We start from the raw sequence: 15,969 nt of genomic DNA on the forward strand, positions 1-15,969 counted from the left end.
TTTAAATATTAGATTAACCTCAAAATCTAACTTTGCATGCATTCAGACACTGCATGCATTGAGCTCATGGAAAGTGCTTAGGTAGTTTTTGTTACTATTTAGTGTTTTGGGAGAAAATAAAATCAAATGTGCCTTTTACACCAGGGGCCTTTGACCCTACCATTTGGGGCCACTGTATAAGGTGATGCCTTGACATCACTTCAATTATAAAACTTAAAAAATGTCAGTAAATGCCTTATAGTGACTAGAAGAGCAAAACACTAGGCCATTCTGACACTCATTTTCAGTTAATCAAACACAGTAGACCAATTATATGTATGATTAAATTAATACGTTATTAAAAGTTCTAAAATCAGGTTTGTTTTGTTTTAATTCTTGTTGTATATTTTGAAAACTACTAGATTGGGTTTTGTTGTTGTTGTGCTGTATTACCAGTACGGAAAGGTTTGTTCAAATCGCTCTTTACGTGTAGCCCCATCTTATTGTGTGTTTCGAAAATATTGCTAAACCGAGACGATGTAGGTTGATTTCAGGAAACAATGACGCACACAGGGGCAGGGTCTTTAACATATTTTACAGTGGAAAAGTTCTTGTCTGAAGTTCGCTGAGACATTTTCTTTCGCATCTTCTGCTTGACAGGGAAAATATGAGATTTTACCACATAATAACATTGACATTGGCGATAATATGCCTTTTTGGGGACAGTGGGCTTGGTAAGTTCATTTTTATGATCATTTATGTCTTTAAAATGTGTTGTTTTATTAATTACACAATGTATTGAGACATTTTATAGTGTCGAATACTATAAAACGTTACTTGACTGCATGAAGCAGATTACTGTAAACGTAAACATCGCAATGATCTGTAGACAAACTGAAAGTGTTGCTAAGCTTTCGAAAGTGTGTATCTTAATGACGTCAAGCTCGACATTTATATATTTTTTTAACGAAATTAAAATAAAATAAGAAAAGTATTTTAACATTCGTGGTTGTTAACTATGACATTATGTCATTGTTATGTTCTGAGAATATCAGTACACCCGGTTCTGTAACAATAAACAATGAATCTGATAGAGGAATTTACATTAACACAATTAGGGGCCGTTCACACCGAACACCAAACTGTTTCTCAATTGATATACTGTTTTTGACCGGACGCCGCTGTTAAAACGCGTCTCGAGACACCTGCGTTCTGATCTATTCGTGGCGCTGCGTCTAGCTTTCTTTAGAGCAAGAACGCGTTCGGTGTGAACGGGCCCTTATTTCTGCGTAGAAAGGATGAAGAGGTCCACTTCTAGACCATCAAATGTGTTAATGACGATTCATTATTAAAAAAACATAAAAAAAGGTATTAGTAATTTGTTCTCATAGCCTACTCTTTTGCTAATTCTGTCATTAGCAATAATAACTTAAAAGATGCTTTTAGTCAGATGTTTTGGGAATGTGTCAATGCGTAATGTCTGACAAGTCCCTCATCTGTCACTCTCTTTTTTCCCTAAGCACAGGAGCCCCCTCCAAAGGCAGGTATAAGTGGGTGAAATGCAGGCCTGGAAGTAAGAACGCAAACTGTGAAACACAGATGGGCCCCTTGGTGCCACTGGCAGGGCTCAAAACTCGACTTCCTCCTTCTGCTGTAAAATACATGTAAGTTGCTTGTGTATTCATTGTCATGTTTTATATATCAGTCTGATCAGCTACTTCTTTCATTGTTTGTCTGTCCAGGTTTAGTAAAATTAAAGTGTTGTATAATTCTTAAGTACTGTGTTGTAACAGGATACATGTCACAAGGGTAACTGCTGAGTTTCGCTGTGAATCGTTTCATTTGATTACATTTTGATATGGTTCAATTTCATTTACAAAATAATCATCATAAAATAATAATTATTGTTAGAACTATCTGTAATATGAGAGAGCAAGCCACTATCCAAGCCTATATGGCAGGATATTTATTTGAAAAAAATAAAATACATTTCACAACCAGTAGAAATGTAATTTGATTTCACAGTCAATAATCATGATTATTCAGAATGGGATGACTGGAGTTACATTATTGATATCTCGTAATGATTTCCAATCCTGTCAGAGGAAGTTGGAATTTTTTTTACTTTAGAGATTTTACAGAAACCCCATAGAGATTTGGTAAGGGTGTCAAATAAACAAAACGTTTTTATTATAATGTTTTTAACAAGGTGACTGGGAATTGTTGTTAAATACATTTTACAACAAAATTGCAAGAAGATGTTCTATATCAGAGGTATTTCCTGCATCATTGATATTCTGTGACTTTAAATGGAATTTGAAGATTAACCACATGATTCATATCTCTGTTATCTTTTTCCTGACAGAGCATTTCGTGTGAAAGTGGTTCAAGACTGTGTCTTTTATCAAAATGTATATTTTCAAAAGATTTAGACATTTAATGTATGGTTTTACTCAGATATTCGCCCATTATACACTATGAGAAAATGCTGTCATGGACATTTATCACATCAAAAATGAATTTTCTTATGTTTTTGTGTATCGTTTTTATCTTCCTGTGGTATGGCAATGTTTGTGCTCAGCATAAAATCTTCCTCCTTATCATTTCTCATGCTGGGTCACTTCCTTCCGTACCAGTTATATTGACATCATAGCACACGTAACTGTAGTACAGGTATCTCGTCAAATTATTTTCTAAAAAATTAATGTAATCACTTTTTGCACACTATCAGGAAAAAGTATACAATTTGAGGTACAAGGGCTGTCACTAGGGTGGTAGCCTTAAGGGGACTTTTTTTTTTTTTTTACATCTAGTACTTTATAACTTATTTTAGGTACATCATTTTACCCTATGGACCTATTGTGTGCATTTATAGGTTTTGTTCCACTACAAAGTACTCCTTGGTAAATGTAATCAGATTACATACATTATATATATATATATATATATATATACATATAGTAACAACATTACTAATTACTTTTAAGTTACTTTATAAATCACTTTTCTTAGAAAAGTTTTTGGTTTTCTGCTCAGATACAAAATGTAGATATTTCCTTATTCATTGTTGCCCACCCTTCAGCTGTCAGAAATTCTAACAGACATACATATTAATTAATATTTTATATGTATTATACAGTACATATTACTTTAGTGCAAGTAATGTACTTAAAAGTAATTTCTTTAATTGAAAGTCAGTAACTGTAATCTAATTACAAGTATTTAAATTGTAATGTTTTACATTACTTTTTTTTATTAATAAGTAATTTGATTACAGTAACTAAAAACGTTTTAATAGGATACGCCCAACACTCCACCCCAGTGATGTCTTTGTACTCTTAACGGTAAATTGGTTCTGCGAATGCTTACTGGTGCAGTTCTGTATACCTGCTCTACACTTACTTACCAGGAAATGTAGACACTTTCCGAAAGGATTTAAGGAATATAAAAAATGTATATTGCCTTTATACAGTAGTAAGCTTAGATTCATGGAAAATTATTTATTTATTTGCTTGTAACAAGTGGAGAGGTCAGTGGAGTGATTAAGAAACTGGCCCTTTTTGTTCGCAAAAAATACAGGAAGGGCTGAGAGGATGTTAGACCACTTTTGAATGACTCTGTGCTTTTGTTTTCCAACAGAGACCCAATTTACACAGAGGAAGCCACTCCTAAGATGGAGGAGCAGTCAGGAGAGGGTTCGGGTAACTCAGACACCTTTGAAGGTTTTCTCAATGGTGATCAGCAATTGATGAGAGATGGTCCAGAACAGGAGGATAACAAGAATGAGGAGGAGGGCTCGACTGTTGTAGAAGAGGCCAGTGGAGACATTGATTACTCTAACTATGTCTTCCCTGAGAAAATAGGTTTGCTTTCTCCAAAGGATCTGAAAGATGAAAGTATGATTCCATAAAGAGTTGCTTTCATCCCATGTTATTTTCATGTGAAATATGCAGGATATTGCTGTTTTGGTTTCAAATATAATTAGAAAATGTATATTCGTAATTGTTGTATTTTCTGCAAACGTTGACATTATTCCACTGTGTACTGAAAGGTAATGTAATGTAATTATATTACGTTAATGTAAACGTAATATATATCATTTGAACTCCAAACTTTTATATTATTATTTGTTATATATAGTTTTTGGTAATGGAAATAATGCTATTAGAAGCAATACAAATGCGTTTGGATATTTAGAAGTGAATTTTGTAAAACTCAAATATAGTTCTACTTTTTGCCAACATTGTATTGTTTTTATAATGTTTTGGCCATTATAAAAAATTACTTTTTAACTGTAGACAGTATTTATCTCTCATTGTCAATTTCTCACACCAGCAAAAGTAGGAATTAACTGTGCAGTACACAACAAACGCCTTATGTTCTGCAGATAAGATGAGGTCAGCCATTCAAGCTTCCTGTGTTACCAGAAGAGTGTTCTTACACTCAGGATGACTATATCTCGTGTGTTTCCTGACTCCTACATCATGACCATGTGCATTAAGCATGTGTGGCATGAAACTCTGTAATTTTTTATTTATTTTCTAGGCTAGTCCGAAGGCATTCAGCTTATTGAATAGGCACAATAGGTTAGCAATTCACATAGCTGCAAATGTCTACATGTTTACATCATTTACTCTTAAATCATTTACACGTTATCATTAAACTTAATTTGTGACTTTGCGTCATTATCAATTACATCTTTCTTCCCTTGTTATTCACGCAAAATCATCCACTGTCTTAGAGAACAGTAATATTATTGGTAATATTTTGAAACTAATAGAGACAACCTTAGCACCCAATGCAAATTGCTTTATAAGCAAGATTGCAACATTTAAAAAAATATGTCAATAGTTTAAAAATAAAGGTTCAAAGGTGTATTAAGTGTGTCATATAGTTATAAGGTGGCATAAAGTGCCTTGAGAAAGTATATACACCCACATTTTGTTACAGTTGCACATCAAAATTTAAAAACAGTTAAATTATTTTCTCCAGTAGCATAGATTTCATACTTGTAACTTACAATTTCTTTTTCGAGAACAGGGTTAGGGTTACCCTAACCAAAATGAATGACTGAATCAGTTGTCATTTACATGAGTATTTACACTCAAAAATAGTCCATATAATTTTTAGCAACAGCTATAAGTCTTTTTGAGTGTGTGTGAGATTGTGATTTAATTGGATTTAAATCTGGACTTTACTGCAGTACAATGTTTACTGACTCTAGATGCAACTTAATGTGAACATTTCTTAAAAGTGGCTACTGTCTATACACTTTCCCAATGAGTATCTGTAAAGAATCTGTAATGAACCAAAGAGATCATTGTCTGGATATTTCCCACAGTTTTTAGCCAAGTTCTGCAACTCTGTTAGTGTTGTAGCCTTTTATATCACCTCTGACAATCACTCTTTTTGTCCAGTTGCTCAATTTGAACAGACGACCTGATCACAGCTGATCTTCTAGACATTTCCCACCTAACAACTCAATTTTGTGTTTTCCATATGTTCTAATACTGTATAAATATTCTAATTAATTCATTATTATTTTAAATAATATTAAAATTATTTGTTAGGTTACATGAGATGGTCTCAACATGACAGGTTTGTAGATGAATGGCAATTGCACCTGCCAAATCTTGTTGATTCTTCTTCCATGGAAATTTCTTCTAAACATCAATCTAGCAGTATACAGTAATACTCAATAAGTGCAATAATAATAGCAACTAGCTCAGAAAAATTATAGTGAGAAAAATTCTGAGGTAGAAATTGTATCAATAGACTTGACTCTGGCCATAGGTCTTAAGGGGCGACGTTTAATAGAAGAATATCATAATAAGAGTTCTCTTTTAATTTAATAATCTTCTTCATCTTCTTTAAACAATGTGTTTATTATACTGAGTGCCTCTGTCAAAAACTTGTATGTGATTATCTATGTTCAAACGTTAACACATTTTACATATTGCACTAAATACATTAATCATGTTTAAAATGTGCTAATTATAAATAACAGTGCAGACTGTCTTGTTTTCATGAGAACATTTTTACATGAGTGCTGCAATAAGTCACAAAACCAGACCCATTTACTTCCACCAGGTGCTCCTCTGAAAGATGACGTATGTGTTGACACTCCATAAATGGAAGCAAGTAAAACATGTCATAATACATATAATGTTAAAAGAGGTTATTATTGATATATTATTAAGATTTCTCTGTCTTATATAAATCATGCTCACAGAACAACTAAACATGGTGGGAAAATACAGAAACCCAATTTTCACCACAGCAGCGCCATCCTTGGTTTTTGACGGGAATGACAACTGTCAGGGATAGGGGTGCAGTCTACTCAATTGCTTGAACAGTTGTTTAAAATGGTTTTGGGTCATTCTGCTGACGAAACATTGAAAAATGATATATTTCCAAGAAATTCCAATAGACAAAAAAGTTCAGAGAACATGAGTTGTAGAAAATTAGATATGATCTATGAGCTGTGTGCTGGATTCATACGGTGCGTCTCATTGAAGAGATGGTAAGTCTATCCCGCACAGCCTCGTTTACATTCCCGTCAAAGATTAAAAATGGCGCTATTCTTAATAAGATTGACACCCATTATTAAATTGCAGATTTCGAAGTATTAATGAAATTATGTAAAATTAAAAATAAATCATATCAGAATCAGAATCAGAATCAGCTTTATTGCCAAGTATGCTTACACATACAAGGAATTTGTCTTGGTGACAGGAGCTTCCATACAACAATACCAAAAACAGCAGTAAGACATAGGTAATTAAAAACAAAAAAGAACACAAAATAAATAATTATACATATACGTACATACACTCACCTTCATACATACCCACATACACACACGTAGTGCAAATCTAATACAATCTGTATATAAAGAACATAAACCTGTACATTATGTACAGAGCAATGTAAGTAATGGCAGAAGTGGATATGTTGGATAATATGAATTAAAATTAAACTGTGTATTGCACATAATTATTGCTCAATGGGGCAATTTAATTGTTCATTAGATGGATGGCCTGAGGGGAAAAAACTGTTCCTGTGTCTGACGGTTCTGGTGCTCAGAGCTCTGAAGCGCTGGCCAGAAGGCAACAGTTCAAAAAGGTATTGGGCAGGGTCAGTGGGGTCCAGAGTGATTTTACCAGCCTTTTTCCTCACTCTGGAAGTGTATAGTTCTTGAAGGGGGGCAGGGGCAACCAATAATCCTCTCAGCAGACCGAACTGTTCTTTGTAGTCTTCTGATGTCTGATTTCGTAGCTGCACCAAACCAGACAGTTATTGAAGTGCAGAGGACCCCAAAAATTATGTTAGTAAAGAAATTACATAGGCCTATGTACTTTATTTTTTTGCCATTTTCTATTAGGTCCTATTAAACAACTGAGCAAAATTTGACTGTAGTTTCTCACCGATCACAATTGTGACCAAGAATAAATTCATACTTTCACTAAAAATAGAAAATACATACAGTGTTTCATTGGGCTATGTACTTAAGGTGCCTACTTAGCTGGGAAACATTTTAGATTAGATGGGTTAATGTAATATTCTGGGTTCAATATAAATTAAGCTCAATCGACAGCATTTGTGGCATAATGTTAATACCAAAATATTATTTCGACTCATCCGTCCTTAAAAGCATAATACAATGTTACAGTGAAGCACTTACAATGTAAGTGAATGGGGCAAATGTTTAGAGGGTTTAAAGGCAGAAATGTGAAGATTATTATTTAATAAAAGCACCTAAATAATTTTTCTGTTAAAAATTGGGTAGTATTTGAGCTATAAATAAGTTTAAACCTTGCTGACATTACGTCATCATAGCAAATGAATTGTAAAAGTGTCTATTATTTTACAAAGAAAAGGTTAGTAAGCGATTTTATCACACTAAAATCATGATGCCAGATGTCTTGTGACTATAATTTTAGTGATTCTATACTAACAGTGAGAACTAAATGGCCCCCATTCACTTCCATTGTAAGTGGCTTACTAGAACCCACATTTTTGCTTTATTTATTTATTTATTTATTTATTTTTTATTTTTTTATAAATAATGCTGTCGATAAAGCTTAACTTGAAACCTGCAATATTAGGTGCTATAGATTGACAACAAGCGTTTGAAATGGGTACTGCAGTCCAAATTCAAAATATTTAAGAGTCGTCTACCCCGTCCCAGGCTCGAAGCTCGTGCGAGATGCCAGAATGTTAACACGCAAATTTGCAACTCAGCATCAGTTTTAAAGGATTTCTGGGCTTTAAGCTGTCTCCATCTCCCAAAGGCATTTCCAATATGTATCCTTGTTTTTCTGGTCATGGTGGTTTTTAGACAGATGGTGAGGCTTAGGTCGGATGGATTCTGTTATCTCCGATCCAGTATCAGAGAGACTGAATTGTGAGCGTTTACTCCAAGGCGAATAAGGCAATTGGTGTATAGCAAACACAAATATCACTCGTTAAATGCAGTCTGATTGAACGCTCACCATTTCAGCTGGTTTCCATAGCTGCAGCACCCAGTGTTGTTTGCCTGCAAACTTGTTGAAATCTGGCAACCCAGGGGTGTTGAATACTAGTGGTGAAGTGGGCAGTGGGCGGGAGCACACAGGCCAAAACATAAACAGAAATTCCGCCCGGAATGGAAACTTCAAATTAGAATATATACTGGCTGTAGCATTGTTATCGGAGAAGCCAGTATTTCAACTCAGCATGTTTGCTAATTCTCTAATGACATATAATGGTCATTTTATGATTTAGTACAGTAAAATATTACATATAACACCTTTAAATAATTGTGGATACTATATAACTTAATTTCATTCCGTGATTAGTTATAAATATCAATTAATACAGCCACACAACCAATAAACAATTTAAACGAAAACACACCATCATATCAACATTTACCAAAAAAATAAAAAATAATCAAATAAATAAATAAACGAACAATGACTTTGATTTTGAAATTCTTCGTCACGTTTCAGCGCTCACTCCCTGTGTTTTTCCTGTCTATCCCAGTTCAACAGGAATCCAGCTAGAAGCACATTCAGGAAAGCTGTGCTCAAGCTAAAGCCACAGCGCTGAAATGGTGAGCGTTAAATCAGGATTTAATGAGTGACATTTGTGTTCGCTATACACCAATTGACTTATTTCCCTTGGAGTAAACGCTCACAATTGTGGCAAAACATGTTTTTACCCAGGCAAAAGTAGGCCCTAGAAGTCCTGAAGGATTCGTTAAGAGTGAGGAGAAGAGTTATTATCAGTCAGCGATAACACACTGTTGGGAAACTGTTTTGCCCTTACAAAGGATTCTTCGTAGAGAATGTATGCTATTTGTGCTTTCATAAATATCTTAAATCCATGTAATACCAGAGACTGTTAGCGACAGCTGCAAAGATGATGGTTCATCCAAACAAGCTGTGTGCATGACGAGTTAATGTTGTTTCTCGCACACGCTGTTATGTGCAGTGCTTCTTCGCGCCGTTTGGACTTTGAGCAATAAAATGCAGTATTTGCTCAAATGTTTGCACAGCGTCATCATTTTCTGCTTTTATATATTGACTGTATGTGATTGTCTCTATATATTGAGACAAGCTTGAACAGACAAGCATAATTACTCTGGAAAAACAGATTAAAGTGCAACGGAACACTTTAGCAAGTGTGCTGCTTTATAAGTGGGAAGTATGATGTATTCACTAATTGTGAAGTAGGACCAACAATTTGCAGAGGTGAACACAATTAACTTGATGGATTGCTTATGATATTATTGGTGATTTCAGAAGATTTCTTCCTAACACATCAGCAGACTTTGAATAAATTCTCCCTCGGTAGATGTTACCACAAGTATTTGACTGTTTCAGAGTTTCCTCGGTGGTCTTTTTGGTCCTGTGTGTGAAATCAATGTAATTCTGAATGATGCTGAAAGCAGGAAAACAGGTGAACTGAAGACTGAGGATGGGAAACTGGAAAAACATTATCTGTTTTATGATGGAGAATCAGTTTCAGGAAAGGTGAGTAGACATAAACTGACTACTTTTCTCTTATTACTAGACTACTAAGAATATAATTGACCTTTTTATCCACCCAGGTAAATATCAATGTGAAGCAAACTGGCAAGAAACTTGAACATCAGGGAATCCGCATTGAGTTTGTAGGACAGATTGGTAAGTTAACTAAAACATTTAGTTATTCTCTTGCTGAAGGCATTCATGCAGTAATCAGGGCTCAGTATTTCCGTTCTAATATCCTGAAGGCTTAGGAGAGTATGTGGTTGTCACATGGAAAGGGAGCTAGTCTGCTATGCATTTTCTGTGAGGATGGCAATCTGGTATGGTGCTTTACAGCACAGTATCTCATAACATTCAATTCTGACTGCAACTTGGGTATCATTTTTTTTGCAGTGGCGCTGGAGTTCCAGTGTTCTTTATATGTAATTAGAATTGGAAGTCTATTACTGGTTATATCATTAGTGATTCTGATGGGATATATATATATATATATATATACACACACACACACACACAACTTAATGTAGTCTCTTATGACTGGTGTCAAATTGCTTAGTTTTAGCATTCACAAGATTGTAGTTTATAAAAAAGCACAAAACTTTATCTGTCCAGCCACTACATAATAGGTTGTTTTTATTTTGCATGCAGAGCTCTTCAGCGATAAAAACAATACTCACGAGTTTGTAAACCTAGTGAAGGAGCTTGCTCTGCCTGGGGAACTGACACAGAATTGCAGCTATGACTTTGAGTTCATGCAGGTGGAAAAGCCATACGAGTGTTATGTTGGAGCGAATGTGCGACTGAGGTTAGTGAACACTTCTTTTTGTGGAAGAAACGGATTGTAGTATGCATAGTAATTCTGCAGTAGCATGGCTAGAGCCCGGCCAATATGGGATTTTTGAGACCAAGACCGATTTTAGAGGGGGAAAATTCACAGATTGCCGATGTAGTTCATTTTTGAGCTGGAATGAAAACAGACCTTTTCTATGTGGATATGACTGCAAAGGTACTCAGAAGGCTGCTTTTATTAAACACATATTTTTATCAAAGAATATTTGACGTTATTATACATTGTCAACAAATTCTAGAAATGAACACTGAGAAAATATGGAATAAATAAAAATAAATAGCTAAATAAAATCAGTAGTACTGTTACTATCAGTCAAATGCTGACTATTTTAATACTGCCACTCAATTAGTGTCAATTAGGTTGTAACACAAGAAGCATTTACGCCTGCCGAGACAAGAGAAAAACAGCGGCAGCAGTGTTGCACTGTTTTCTACTATACAAGTTCAGGGGAAACTTTAAACGGTGGAAAACTAGACTTTTAAATATTACATTTTGTAAATGACATCACTGGAATTGTTCAGTTGAAGGGGGTACCAAACTGTGAATACTGAACAAAACAGTTTGGTGAATACAAGTTTACACAGCGTCTACTCAGCTGACAAGCAATGAAAGTAGCTACGTGGTTAGCTAGTCAGCTGTAAGCTCATTGTCACAGAGAGTAAAAGATTCCAGTATTATATGTGCATATCGGTAAACATATCCATCGATACGACATATCTGTGAAAGGCTAATATCGGCTGAAAAAATCTGCCGACTGATATAATGGTCGGGCACTAATCATTATTTGAACAATGTTGAACAGTCACTTTTGACATGTTTAAAATGAAAACATTGTCATTTGTCTGTTTTTTTTTTTTTCTTCTAGCATTTGTCCAGGTATTAATTTATACTGTTTATATTTTTCAAAAAGGTTATGTGCTTCTGATATCTCTGCAGGTATTTCCTTAAAGTTACAATTGTGAGGAGGCTGTCTGATTTGGTTAAGGAGTATGACCTCATTGTCCATCAGCTGGCCACTTACCCTGATGTCAACAATTCTATCAAAATGGAAGTGGGCATTGAAGACTGCCTACATATAGAATTTGAATACAATAAGTCCAAGTAAGTGCACTTGATCTCCCATTATGAAATTATTATTATTATTATTTTTTAATCCTAGTCTATTTACTCATATGCTGGGTAGATGTCGACCGTTAGTGGATTTTGCTGATACCATGAAGGTGCTAGAAAATGCCAATAACCGATTAATCGGCCGATTTAAAATCGATTTATTGAATTTTAAAATACTTTCTAAGCATTTCCTGTCTGGCACAGATATAAAGGCCACAGGAGTCCAAAAATAAATAAAATCCCAGATGCAGTTTATTGTGCAAAAAAATCACAATAATAACCAAAAAGGGGGAAAAAAAATGAAGATTTGGATCATAACACGGGACTATGAACTAGGCCAAAATACCCTTATTTCGGATCTTTTTTTTTTTTCTTTTTTAAATGCCAGATACTCTGCTCTGTTACAATGGCCTATAATTAAGTATTTACCAAATTAAGCTTATCATAGCCTATATATTCACCAGATTGAAGATTTTGTGTATATACACTGATCAGCCACAACATTAATACAACCTGCCTAATATTGTGTAGGCTCCCCTCGTGCCGCCAAAACAGTGCCAACCCGCATCTCAGAATAACATTCTGAGATGCTATTCTGCTCACCACAATTGTACAGAGCGGTTATCTGAGATACTGTAGACGTTGTCAGTGCGAACCAGTCTGGCCATTCTCTGTTGACACCTTTCATCAACAAGGCATTTCTGTCCACAGAACTGCTGCTCACTTTTCCCCATTCTGATGGTTGATACATTAACTGAAGCTCCTGACCTGTATCTGTGTGATTTTATGCACTGCATTGCTGCCACATGATTGGATGATTGTTGGTGCCAGATGGGCTGGTTTGAGTATTTCTGTAACTGCTGATCTCCTGGTATTTTCACGCACAACAGTCTCTAGGATTTACTCAGAATGGTGCCAAAAACAAAAAACATCCAGTGAGCGGCAGATCTGTGGATGAAAATTCCTTGTTGATGAGAGAGGTCAACAGAGAATGGCCAGAGAGGTGCGAACTAACAAAGTCTACGGTAACTCAGGTAATCAATCTGTACAACTGTGGTGAGAAGGATAGCATATCAGAATGCTTTTCTCAGATGCGGGTTGGCACTGTTTTGGTGGCACGAGGGGGATCTACACAAAAGGCAGGTGGTTTTAATGTTGTGGCTGATGTGTATATAATGTATAATTTCACCATATTAGTTTTTTTTTTGTTGAAAAAATTCAAGTTGGTGACAATGTATGTGCTGTTGGGGTACATTTACATATAGTTGAATCTTTTCATGCCCTCGCTTTAATTTTGAACACTTGATTTATCTAATCAAAATAATAACATTTGCATTAAGGTAAGAATAAAAATATGGATAAATATTGTCAGTGAATGATTGTTTTTATTTTACCTCTAGAGGCTGCTGTTATACTGTAGAAACAAGCAGTTGTTAACTGTATAATCCTCCAGCACTGTCCACATATGAACAAGGAGCAATTAAAAAAAATGCAACTATGGAATATATTATTGCAGATAACAGATATAGGCATCGATTCATCTATAAAACCGATATATCTGTCTACCTGCACTAATTCATTTTTAACAATATTCTTATTACCTTTCAGGTACCACCTCAAAGATGTAATTGTGGGGAAAATCTACTTCTTGCTTGTACGGATTAAAATTCAACACATGGAGCTTCAGTTGATCAAGAAAGAAATGACAGGAATTGGTAAGTGTGCTTTTATTCATCTGTAATTCATGAATGACTGTTTGGAATATATATCATTTATTTTAAAAAATTACTGATAAGAAAACTGGAAAAATACTACAAAATTGTTTTACCTTCAAGCACTTAAAACTCACTAGTTTCTTGCTGAGTACATGTGAAATATATTAAATGTACCACATGCCATGCCTCTTTAGGGCCGAGCACTACTACTGAGACAGAGACTGTGGCCAAATATGAAATTATGGATGGCGCACCAGTTAAGGGTGAGCACTGCCTTTTGATGTGCTAAAGATATCAAATCGTTTAGAGCTTTAAAAATAAGCTGTAAATAACATAATATGCTGTTAGTATTTTCCAAAAAAAATTGTTAAACTGAAATTTGTTTCCTTAATGGGCTAACAATTTATTACTAGGTGAATCAATTCCCATTCGTCTTTTCCTGGCTGGTTATGACCTTACACCCACAATGAGAGATGTAAACAAGAAGTTCTCTGTGAGGTACTTCTTAAACTTGGTGCTTGTGGATGAAGAAGACCGGAGGTACTTCAAACAACAGGTACAGTGTGTAAAAGATAATTTGCCATTTAAGCAAACATGCAAGAATTGTCCTTAAAGTGTTATAAATATTAAAGTTCCTAATTGACAGGCTACTTGGATTGTTATATGAGAATTTACTTTCAAAAATGTCTTCTGTTTTTCAAGCAAGAAATGTTTATTTATTTTCAGAACGAAAGAAGCTATAAGCTCATATTTCTTCATATTCCTTTGTAGGAAATTGTTTTGTGGAGGAAGGCACCAGAGAAAATGCGAAAACGGAACTTCCATCAGCGCTATGAATCACCTGAGCCTCGGCCGAGTCTCTCTGCTGAGCAGCCGGAAATGTGAGGTGGGTTTGGAGAGCAACCACCCAGGGAAAACGTGTGCTGCTTGGTGACCAGACACAGGAGAGGAGAACTATTTCCAATGAATATACATACAGATCTCTGTTTACATGGTCACCCCTCACAGCTTATGATGATAAACTGTGCTTAAATTGGCTTCATCCACCCTGCCATCCACAGCAAGCAATCTGTTAGTATACAAGGACACTTTTTAGAAAACACTGGAAACAATCATGTAAATCTCATTGCACATCAAGGTTGCACGCCTCCGTAGATGAAGATTTTTTTTTTTTTTTAATGCATGCTGGCTGGTTAAAGTGCATCAGAGTTCATAATTGTTAATAAAGGCTATAGGGCCAGTTTAAAAAGGTCAAGAAATGGTCATTCTGTATGTCACACAACCCATACTGTATTTCCAATCCACTTAAAGTTGTAAAACATTTCTATTTAACTTATGTAGTGTTGTTTCTGTTCTTTTTCTGCTTAAGTTGTATTTATATGAAAAAAATGTCTGACCTTGAAAAAAAAAAAAGGAATTGTCTATATAAAATATTTAAAGAGGCTTTTGAAGGATGCTTTGGACTAGCTTTATAAAACTACAAAATGTTGTGTATATGCAACCTGTCAGCCCAGTTTTAGACAACACTGGCTTAGAAGAGAATATGTAATTTTATAAATGTATTAATCAGTCTCTGATTTGACACTAAGTATCAGCTGCACTGAATTCACATTTCATAATGTCCACATTTTAGACACCCTGTAGAGAAACAATGGAATTGTTATGTAGCCCTTGCATGTCATCTGCTTTAAGGTTTCTTAACAAGGGGGCATGTTCAAAAAATGTTACTGTGCAAATGTGCTCTTTTGCACATTTCATGTGGGCTGTGTTGATTAAATTATGATTTTTCTTTTTTTTCAAGACAATGTTCTCTGCCTAATCAGCTTAACATGCGATTCTAGATTTTGTTGTCTTTCATTTGCTACTATTTTAAAATTCACATTGCAATTACTAATGGTAATGTTAGAGTGCCTCTATGGAAACGATATAGTGGTGAGTGTTTGGGAAAACTGATCGAAGGCAACGGAGTTATTTGTATGTTTTGAATGTTTTTACATATCCAGCCATAGTTGCTTTATCTGCAAACCTGTGAAATAAAAATGCAACTTTATATTTAAACATCTTTTCTCTCTTTGCATGTTAAACTTGTCAACGAAACTTATTGTATTTCAGACACTTTACATTATGAGGCAAATATCAACCAAATTACCAACTATAAACCATTTAGACAATTCCCTTCCATTAGAACACGTGAATTAGGACCCTCATCAAGCCAAAAAGTATATTGCGCCAATATACGACTGTGTTTTTCATTATAGTAGTCAGATCAGAAATTGTACATCCACTGCGGAAGTCAACA

At 35.0% G+C, this 15,969-nt stretch overlaps 2 protein-coding genes across 3 annotated transcripts; both read left to right on the top strand.

The window, feature by feature from the left end:
* The first annotated feature begins 549 nt into the window (after positions 1 to 549).
* srgn (serglycin) lies at positions 550 to 6,069 on the top strand. Its single transcript, XM_052151323.1, has 3 exons — positions 550 to 713; positions 1,505 to 1,643; positions 3,619 to 6,069. The coding sequence occupies exons 1-3, from the start codon at positions 647 to 649 to the stop codon at positions 3,887 to 3,889; spliced, it is 477 nt and encodes a 158-aa protein (XP_052007283.1). The 5' UTR covers positions 550 to 646; the 3' UTR covers positions 3,890 to 6,069.
* Positions 6,070 to 8,227: 2,158 nt separating this feature from the next.
* Positions 8,228 to 15,713, top strand: vps26a (VPS26, retromer complex component A). 2 transcript variants are annotated; one of them, XM_052151168.1, is made up of 9 exons: positions 8,228 to 8,286; positions 9,917 to 9,998; positions 10,076 to 10,151; positions 10,644 to 10,800; positions 11,782 to 11,946; positions 13,564 to 13,670; positions 13,865 to 13,933; positions 14,084 to 14,226; positions 14,442 to 15,713. In XM_052151168.1, coding segments are annotated over exons 1-9 (915 nt in total). In that variant the 5' UTR covers positions 8,228 to 8,284; the 3' UTR covers positions 14,556 to 15,713. The 2 variants fall into 2 exon arrangements, with proteins under 2 accessions (XP_052007128.1, XP_052007127.1); XM_052151167.1 differs by lacking the exon at positions 8,228 to 8,286 and adding an exon at positions 8,973 to 9,076 and having other exon boundaries at positions 9,849 to 9,998.
* The last annotated feature ends 256 nt before the right edge of the window (positions 15,714 to 15,969 follow it).

This window comes from Xyrauchen texanus, chromosome 20, assembly GCF_025860055.1.
Source record: "Xyrauchen texanus isolate HMW12.3.18 chromosome 20, RBS_HiC_50CHRs, whole genome shotgun sequence".
NCBI classification, from domain to species: Eukaryota; Metazoa; Chordata; class Actinopteri; order Cypriniformes; family Catostomidae; genus Xyrauchen; species Xyrauchen texanus.

Coding starts and splice junctions, on each gene's coding strand:
- vps26a (XM_052151167.1), top strand. Junction 9,999..10,075: donor GAGAATCAGTTTCAGGAAAG/GTGAGTAGACAT, acceptor TTATCCACCCAG/GTAAATATCAATGTGAAGCA. Junction 11,947..13,563: donor TTTGAATACAATAAGTCCAA/GTAAGTGCACTT, acceptor ATTACCTTTCAG/GTACCACCTCAAAGATGTAA.
- srgn (XM_052151323.1), top strand. CDS start 647: ATGAGATTTTACCACATAATAACATTGACATTGGCGATAATATGCCTT. Junction 714..1,504: donor TTTTGGGGACAGTGGGCTTG/GTAAGTTCATTT, acceptor CCCTAAGCACAG/GAGCCCCCTCCAAAGGCAGG. Junction 1,644..3,618: donor CCTTCTGCTGTAAAATACAT/GTAAGTTGCTTG, acceptor GTTTTCCAACAG/AGACCCAATTTACACAGAGG.